This window comes from Atta colombica, unplaced genomic scaffold (genome assembly GCF_001594045.1).
Source record: "Atta colombica isolate Treedump-2 unplaced genomic scaffold, Acol1.0 scaffold9, whole genome shotgun sequence".
NCBI classification, from domain to species: domain Eukaryota; kingdom Metazoa; phylum Arthropoda; class Insecta; order Hymenoptera; family Formicidae; genus Atta; species Atta colombica.
The window spans coordinates 1522028-1532097 of record NW_017259583.1 but is presented as its reverse complement, the minus strand read 5'-3'; the positions used below and the strand labels follow the sequence as shown (position 1 = coordinate 1532097).

The 10070-nt window shown below is 35.5% G+C and overlaps 2 protein-coding genes across 2 annotated transcripts; one reads left to right on the top strand and one right to left on the bottom strand.

The window, feature by feature from the left end:
* Positions 1–1103: 1103 nt before the first annotated feature.
* Positions 1104–1894, bottom strand: LOC108693368 (DNL-type zinc finger protein-like). Its single transcript, XM_018202262.1, has one exon. It carries the CDS (start codon positions 1678–1680, stop codon positions 1156–1158), a length of 525 nt encoding a protein of 174 aa, XP_018057751.1. The 5' UTR covers positions 1681–1894; the 3' UTR covers positions 1104–1155.
* Positions 1895–3115: 1221 nt separating this feature from the next.
* On the top strand, positions 3116–8629 carry LOC108693482. Its single transcript, XM_018202464.1, has 5 exons — positions 3116–5922; positions 6016–6141; positions 6368–7943; positions 8113–8293; positions 8406–8629. The coding sequence occupies exons 1-5, from the start codon at positions 3326–3328 to the stop codon at positions 8627–8629; spliced, it is 4704 nt and encodes a 1567-aa protein (XP_018057953.1). The 5' UTR covers positions 3116–3325.
* The last annotated feature ends 1441 nt before the right edge of the window (positions 8630–10070 follow it).

The window sequence follows — 10070 nt, the reverse complement described above, 5'->3', positions numbered from 1 at the left end:
TATATATATATATCAAATTCATGTTTATTATTATATCTCTATAAACAATTCAAAAATATGTTTATTTTCTATAGGCATGTTATAAATTTGATGATTCATTTAAACAGTGAAAAACTATTGATATATAAATATGTACATAATTTGATACAAATGCTTTCATAAAGAGATAATTAACAGATCATCACAATTGGATAAACTTATAGATATTTAATATTATTATGCTGCCGTAATTTTATATACATATATATGCATTATGAATATTAGTGCTTTCATCAGCAATCGAATCGATCATGTGCCTTAATATAGATACTAATTCCTATGAAAATCATTATATTGGATTTGAAAGATCCAAAATATTAAAAGTACAAACAAATTTTATTATGTACATTATAAATATATTATATATCTATGAGGCAGATGGACTATTAATCCATAAGAAATCACTATTATTCATTATGCTTAAATTAATGACTACGAATCATATGCAATAATGATATAAATAAGAATAATACCTACTTTTATATATTTTTTCTATTTGTAGAGTCTTTTTACAAAATTGTATAAAATATCATAATGATTTTAAGAATTTGTTGAAAAGCCATTTGTAATAATATGTCCTTTGTGCCAAACAAATGGTCTATCATTGATTGAAATCGATTAATACATATAAATAGACAATTATTTATAAGAATTGCGCCAATCGATAAATTCTAAAATATATTAAACAGACATGTAAGATAAAAAGTATTTTTAAAACAAGTATTGTTAGACTATTTCTAGCAGATATAAAAGTATATTTAAAAACCTATATACATAAGGTTGATTCTTACATAATCTTCTACTTCTTTTGTTTTTCAGATACCAATAATGTAAAAAAAAAGAACAGTAAATATCAGTAAATTTAAATCTACAGATGAATTTTGTTGTTTTAAAATGATGTTCCAACCAGCACAACAATAATTCACCTAAATATAAATATGATTTTTCAGCGTATTCTGTATTTTTAAAACAACTTGCATACATTTTATAGCTGTATTTATTAATGTTACATATAAACATTTTGCAATAAATTTATAACAGAACATTTAGTACTTGCCTACACTTACATTCTATTCTTTTGTCTGTAAAATAAGAGCTAGCATTCAAAAAGGAATTTTAGCTTTCCTGTGATTTGTCAATTATTTTAATTTTATCAGAGCATTCATCTGGTTTTATTTCATCAGCATCTTTGTTCTGTGATTTAAACTCTTCCTTCAAAACAGCCTCATAATAACCATCCTCATCATTCATTACCTTTCGCACAGTCTCCCCTTTCAGTTCCATGATTCTTTCAATGTTTGTTTTTTTATCAATTTCTGAGAACCATCCTAAGTTATCAGCAATAAGGTGATTATTCTTGCAACCTTCGCATCTCACTATTACTACTCCTTTATTATAAGCCAGCTTCGATATCAGTTTGGTTGTTCTCCTTTGGCATTTCTTGCATGTAAACATTAGCTTCAGCTTCCCCTTTAATTTGCCCAATTCTATGCGAGTGCCACTGTCCTCGTGAGTAAATCGCATTTGATGAAATGCTCCAATGCTGCTCGGTTCGCACAAAACTGGAGCGTGACAATATTCTGCATGTCGAGTGCTTATTACACGTATACCAAGACGTAGAATCTGTCGAATGGGCAGCATCTCGAGCTCACCTTAGAGTTTCTCTAGGAACACTAGCTTGTATACCTGATGACGTCGCACCGCGTCTTGTCACGCGGTTTTCGTAGCGAAAAATAAAATAAGTGCTTCGCACGTGTCAGACTGTCAGGTTGTCGAAATTTTATGACGTCTACGCCTGAGATCTTCTCAAGGAATGCCGAGAATCTATGAATGAATTAAACAATTGTGTTTATGACTGATTCCACGACCAGCGTTGCATCATATGTTCCCTTCAATCTCCAAAAACTTCGTGTTTTCGAAATATCGCAGTAAATAACTCTGCCGGTCCTATAAAATCGGTTCTATATTAGTTGCAAGCTGATCGCAAATTTGTTGCGACAGCCAATAGGAAGCGTTGATTTCAAAATGCAAGTTTCAGATTGGCTGTCGCAACAAACTTGCAATCAGTTGTAAATAATGTAGAACCTACTTAAAGAACTCCGCACAATAAAAGAAACAGGGAACAGAGAATAAGAATTTCAACCTATCAGAAATCATGTACAGTGGAATACACAGTTCCTAATAGTTGAAATTCTTATTCTCTGTTCTCTATTCCCTGTTCCTTTTATTGTGCGGAGTCTAAGAAGTCTATTCCTTTCAGGCATCTTCAACTAAACTTTCTGCATCATTTATCTGTCTTTCTTTTCTGTTTGTATTGGAGAGAAAAGGAGAAAACATGAACGGTGTAAAAAATTCAGATGATCAATTATGTATCTTGAAACGAGATGAAAATTACAAAAGTGAGCGAATTTACTAGAATACTGATAATTTTATTGGTCAACACTTAGTAAACACTTAGTTTGCTTACTTTTGTAATTTTCACCTTGTTTGAAGATACAGAGTATTACATGAAATTTTATTTCTAGGATAGAAAGTGAAAAATGAAAATTTTAACCATTAAAATTAATAGAGAAATTTTTCACTTTCTATTTTTCATCTTAGGAAAAAAGTTTCATGATTGGTATTCAGAATCAACTCCCAGCTGAAAAGAACAGATCTATGATATAACCTCATAATCTTGAAAAGATTAAATTATTAAATATGTAAACTGACATAAATCAATTTACTCTCAATTGCATCCTGTATTAGTTTTCCTACTGAAAATATTACTGAAAATATAGAGACGGCGATAGTAATGCGTTCGCAAAACTATCCGCTTCCATCCACCAATCGAGCGGGAACTTGAGAAATCCGGAGTTACGTTCAAAAACTCATCCAATTATAATGTATTAGATGAGCAGTGGATGTAAACAAGAATTTAATTTGAACAGTCGTTGTAACGTAAATAATTGTATTGTAACTGTCATCACTTAGATTACGCAGAGCGTAGCAAAGCGAACATACCAAGCGAATATTGCGTCGCGGGAAAACACATGAAATCGCTGAGGACTGTTATTTCATGAATATTTGAGGCGCAAAATGACGCGCATATCCGCGTCATAACCTATAAGCTTTTGTTGACGATAGACGCTACAGCGATTTATGAATATTAAGGCGGGCTAAATGTTTTCGACTATTAGTCGTCACATATACCGAACAACGAGAATTTCCAGGACGATTGAACACACCAGAAGGACTCGGGGATGAGAGGCCGAGGGTGCGAGAGAATGTATCGTAGACAGTTAGTATGGAATACGACTCAGAATCCAGCTGCGAAAGCCGTCGTCTGAGAAACTTGGAGAATCCGGACGAACCGGTGCATGAAAAATGCGACGTCTTGTGCCACTCACCGTCACCATCGGTCGAACCGTCCAAGTTCAGGTCGCACCTCTCCGGCAAGAAGAGCCTTTCCGCGCAGGTAATGGAATATTATCGCAAGTATTCCCGAGACGCCAATTTGGATCAGTATTTCTCGCTATCTATGTCGAATACTCCGCAGGAGGCTATTAAGAATTATTACAGTTTGTACGAATTAAACGTCCAAGTGGGTACATCTAGCAGACAGAGCTGTGTCGGAGAGGAGTACAATTTGAAGCCCTGTGTACCAAAAGAAAGGCGTAGGTGGGTAAGACCCCCGTTGATCGGGCAATCCTCAAACACGGATCATTCTTTGGATCAGGCCTCATCCAGGTATGTTCAACCATTGACAGATATCCAGACGCCATCGCCAGATCTCAAGCGTATTATATCGGAGACGATACACGAGGAGAGGAACGAGAGTCAGGAGAAGTTTCCAGAGGTGAACGAGAGAAAGCTGTCCTCTCCGACCTCCAGCGTGGCATCCTATAAACCACTGGAGTGGGACAGCGGCGCAGACGTCGGTTACTTCAATTCACAGGCTCACAATAAGCAAGGCGATAAAAAGTTGAGTACTATAGAACGTATGGCTCTAGCACGAGGATGCTCCGCCGCCTTACGGTTAGACCCGGAGGGTACAACTGAATCAGGGATGCAATCCGGAAAGAATGCGATGGCACAGAGTGGTTCAAAATCCATTGCTCCCGATGCGAACTCCACGCCGTTAATCGGAAATGTTTCGGGATCGGAGAGCGAGATAGAGATAACACCTATTGTAAAGAATCATTTGCCAGGCATTATAACGGGAGATGACATAAAATCGCAAGAGAGATATGTTCCAAGTGACTCCACGCAATTGAAAGCTGTAGTAAGGCCTACCAGATTGGAGATACACGACACTCCTACGTCGGCGTTTAAGGTTCCATTAGCGAAATATTCGACGGTAGAGAAAAAGATTGTAAATAAACGCAAGGAAGTCATTCGTCCATTGAGTTCGCCATTGAAGAAAAGCATCTCGATGAATGTAATACCCCCGTTATCGACGAAATGCTCATTGAAGAGGAGTCAGAGCGAAGTAAATCTTCACGCTAAAGAAAAGAAAACTGTATTTCCTCTAATCTTTAACTCCACATCCTCCATCGCTACCGTAGTGAATAAACCCGCCACTTGCGACAAGGTGATACAAACGAGTCCTGATGTATGCACTCAAGAATCCATTGGCGTGCAGGTATCAGATTTTGAAGAAACGAAACCGCCGACTATGGAGAAGGATTCTAATCTGCAAACGGCGATACATTCTATTTTGAAAAGGTCTAAAGGTACATATAAAGTTAAAAATCCGAGAAAATGCGACATTTCAGCAGGTGACGCCGAGGTCAGCGCGGACGCGAAGGAGAACCAGAAACGTCGAAATAGCTCGGACATCTCCCAGAACGCATCCACTTCAGTGACACCGCAGCCTGACGAGACGGAAAACGTATCCGGGAGAGCCAATAGTTTCGAGTATTTTCCGGGACACACCTACGCAAATGTCCCAAACGAAAGGGACAGTCACGTTTCCTCGGACACCGGTAGATCGAACTCTACATTGCCAAACAGCAGTTCCAGTGTCAATGATAAGCTCTGGGGAGATTCGGACAGCTTGGTTCGAGATTTGGAGAAAAGTGTTAACATCTTGAAGAGTCTCGTCGATGCTAATAAATGCGATAAACAGATCAAGAAAAGACTGATACACCACGTGATTAAGCGACTCATAACTGCGAAATATACAGACGACAAAATAGAGCATAATTTGGAGGATAACGTTCCTTGGAATCCAGACGATGCCAGGAATAAGATGTACCGAGCTGAACTACTTCAGGCCCTGACGAATAAGCATAGCACTACCGAGTCGTCGGATGAATGGAACGTGCAGAAGAAGGACGTGTCTATGCAGAAGTCCATGGGGACTACTAGTGATGTAATAAAGGAAGTCACATTAGAGAGTAGTAATAGCGACAAGTTTGATCGACATACTGATAGAACGGAAATGGACGGTAGGAAAGCGCGATTAGGATTGAGAACGGATGATTGTCAGCAGACTAGCAATACGCCAACGGATCCTGATAAGAGCGAGAGCTCCGAATGCTTTGTGCCTCAGCGCAATCATAAGAACACTAAGGTAAACGACATATTTTGTTTCAAGGAGAACTGCAAACTGCCACACAGAGAGTCGACCACGACGAACAGTATACCACCAGATCACAACAGGATTTTACTAGATGCCGTCGTAAATAACAGAAGAACGCCAGTCGAGTCCAACAATAACACGGATAATAACACCGACTGGAGATTACCGACGACGTCGTCTGAAAGACAATTTGAATTGAACAAGTGCAGCATGTCCGAATCCGGTGATTCCAAGCTCGTTAATTACGCCGAGATGGAGAAGAGAAATCAACTTATTTGGATTACAAACGAGATTAGTCATCTCTGTAATTTAAAGAAGTATGTATTGCTCTGTTTTCTAACTTCTCCATTTTAGCAAACTCTTTTTTTTAACAATATATCTTTTAATTTGGATTTCATTTTATTTGTTAGATTGCTAGAACAACCTAGGCGATTGGAAAGACCAAAATCCTCGCCAAGAAAATCTAAATCGACGAATCTCAAGTCAAAGCAAACAGCGATACTTAGGCGGGAACAACACGCGGATGCCATGCATAGGTAATTCGTAATATATTGTAATGATTGTATAATCTGAACCGATATTTATAATCCGATATTTATAGTCTTAAGATGTTAATACAACTCTGTGATTGATTTATGATATCTTAAGACTACTTAAAACTTATTAAATATAAGAACCGAATGATATTACTATGAATAGCGACTATAATGACTGAAATTCATACGAAATTCATACTAACACTGTTTAATTTCATATTCTCAGGAACATATCTGACTTGCGAGAAGATTCCGTTAACGAGCCATGGTCGTCTCACTGCAATTTGGCAGCATGTGAAACCCCTGGCGATAATATGGTTCAGAGGATCATGAAACGCAACAGTTGCACGCAAACGGCCATGGGCGTGGCTAATGCTTATTCGAAGACTGGCGGGGAGATCGTGTCTGCTAGCAGAATGCGGAGACCTGCAACAAAACATATCGCTGTCGGTGTGCAGACGCTACCTCAGGAAACGTCATCAACACCGGTGACGACAGAGTCCGATGTATACGATGCAAAGTATGCGAATCTTCAAAAGCCATGCGCACATTATCAAAACGACACCAAGTGCAGAGATCAGTCATGTCAAACGCACTCTACCCCGATTGTACAACGAACGTGTACACGATGTAAACAGAATTCGTCCGAGAATTCGGCCTTAATCAGATCACGAAAGGGTTATCAAGAAGACATACCGGCCATTTCGCAGCAGACACAAACGAATTATGCGAGCGACAATAGCACTACAGAATCGGTTCATCATCGTATATCGCAAAATAACAGTGTCCAGCCGAAACAGAAAGAGGCTAAGAATCAAATCAATGCGTCAAAATCAAAATGTAATTGTGCACATAGTGTTTATCCATTTATAACTGATAACAAGGGCAGCTCGAGCACTATTAAAGTCAAACGGACTGAATATTACAAACGACCATTTATGACATGTCCATTGTGTTTTAAACAGAAGCCTGTTATAGACATTAATAATACCGTCTGTAGTGTATGTCAAAAAAACCCTTCTTGTACTCATGATAACATTTCAGGGGTAGAACAAACTTGTGGAAATGCTTGCGAGTGTGATAATGTCTCTGCTAACGACGCGGATAGGAGGATTGTCATTGGAAAATCCCGACAAAACTATAACGCGGAAAGTCAGAACAGAACGCGCGCGCTAAATTTCAGCGAACAGAGTGACACGGGGAAGATTTGTAATTGCACGAACGATTGTGCTGCGTGCCATAATTCAGGAATCACAGAAACACTGTGCGAATGTTATACGGGCGGTAAAATCGACAATAATGGCTTGTGCCGTTTTGACTGTCATCTAAAGATAGACGGGCGTCAACCGCAGACACAAATTTACTCTGATAGTTCGCAGGATAGCGACGTGAATCAACAACGTAAAGTACAAAGTAGCTTAAAATGCAATTGCAATGAGGCTTGCTCCTGTAGTAATAGTCAAGTGAAAGACATTGTCAAAGGGAAAGCGTGCAAAAGTTATATATCCAAACCAAACTATGCAGATGATACCAGTATTAATGAGACTGAAAGAAATTACAAACGTTGCCGCGTGTGTGGTGCCATGTATCAAAATACTAGAAAATGTGACTGTCGTCAGACATATCCCAAAGCTGTCGCGTATGAATTATCGTTTACAAAAACAACTGCCTCGAAAAATGAAATTTCAGATATACCAAAAGTCCTCAAACAACCTTTGAATGTAGGAAAATCTGATAGCTGTCCTTGTGATATTATAAAAAGAAATAACGCCAGCAAAAATCTTCATCAAACTACATTACAGGTAAACATTTGATTTATTTAAATAATAATAAATGAGATTATTCGGATATTAAATCTTATTACTTGAAACAATCTTTATTTGCAATATTCTGAATTAAAATTGTTTAATTCACAGAGGTTAGATAACAGTAGCATAACAGTTTTTATTAATGACATTAAACCGATTTTAGGATTATTTATCTAGGAATAATCCTGAATTTGTGGGCAATGCGGAAACACGCCGACAGTATTTGTCGGAAATATGCCAATTACGCGAATTGAGGAAAGAAAAGCGAATACAGTTATTGGCGATAGCTAGTATGTCCAATGTTATTAAATCCGCACCAATACGAAAGCCAACGAAAGCAACAGGTAAGATTACTTGTAAATATATCAAATTAATAATTTACGTTTTGTTATACTTTGACAAAAATTTGCAAATTATAACTTTGTATCATAATTTTTCGTAAATATTTTATTGCAGTTTACATGCAGCGAAAAATTACCGATGAGGAGATGAAGGAGAGATCACGTAAACGATATCTTCGATTGAATGAAGTGCGATTTAAACGGCGACAACAAGAACGGCAAGAGGAAGCACGTCGAAATAAACTTATGGCAAAAATCTTTTGTAAGAGATTGCAACAAAAAGTATTGAGGGGCCAAGTAGATTTATCTCAAAGCGTTAGCGTTGTATCTAATTTGTAGTATTAATGGCATCTATTTTTGTAGAATGCTGTTCTATTTTCGCAAATTAGCGATCTATACCATGACAAGAGCTATCTCACAGATTTTATCGAAATTTCATTACTATAATTCCTGCAGCAGGATTAGAATTTACATATTAAGATATATTTGTAATAAAAATAAATAAAACTCGTCAAATATGACGATACAAATTTGACGAATTTTATAATAAAAATTTATTTCGAGAGAAACATAATTGAAAAAAATTATATTATTGTTTGTTATTGTTTATTTTTATTTTTGAAGTTTTTAAAAGAATAAATAAAATACATATTGCATTTTGCACTTACGAACAAATTAGATATTTGTAAAATTGGAAATAAGTAGTATAATTTTAAGTAGTGTAATTTTATAAAATATATCGAACTTATTTTAAAAATATAAACTATTTTTTATTTTTTTATTATTAGATGCTTTTTCAGTTGCATTTTAGATCTAAACAGTTTTGTGACAAAGCATGTTGAAAAAGCATCTAATAATAAAACTCTTATATAAAATTGTAATAATAATTTATAAGATAACTACAAACTTAGATTTCAAATAATGAATGAATACAAAATAAGTAAATTTTAACAAAATCTAAGAGATAGCTCTTAATATCACACCTACTTTAATTTCTAAAAATACCTATCCTTAAGTGAGAAAATTTTAGAATATTCTATTTTTTGAAAAAAAAAAAAGATATTCATTTCACCCTTTAATTGTATTATCTCAGATAGTTGCGTTAAAATTTATATTATGGTAATGTGTGTTTTTTTAGTAAAATTGCATAATAGGACTCGGATTTATGATTTATTTATGATTATATTGAATATATTGAATATTATAAATAATGAAGAATCTGATCTGTTTTACAGAAACGTGTAAAAGTTACTCGCGTATATCGTTAAGTCTACCGTTAGTGACGACATGATTAGTACAAACAGATATTGAATCTCTTTATACACATACTTATACATATACTTTATACACATCATAGGTACAAAAACAAATTCTTTAGAAATGATCTGTATGTTTCAATTTCCGTTTCTTATATAAATATGAAATATTATAATATGAAAATCAAATTAAAATATTGATATAATTTTTCTGACTTCGTATTTAAAATATATATATATATAGTCACAATTCTTATCTATGTACGACAATAATTAAATTATGTTAAAATTCTTTACATCATGATACTGATAGCATCAGAAATTGAATTTAGTGAAATTATACTGATAGAAACGTAACGATAATAATTCATGTTTATCCAATATATAGCAATATATCGTATATATTTGATATACATATAGTATAACAAAATTATTTTCACGTAGTAAAACAACATATCAATGAAACATACCATCGATCATAAAAAATGCTTTAAAATAAGAAACATAATTAAACATATACGTAG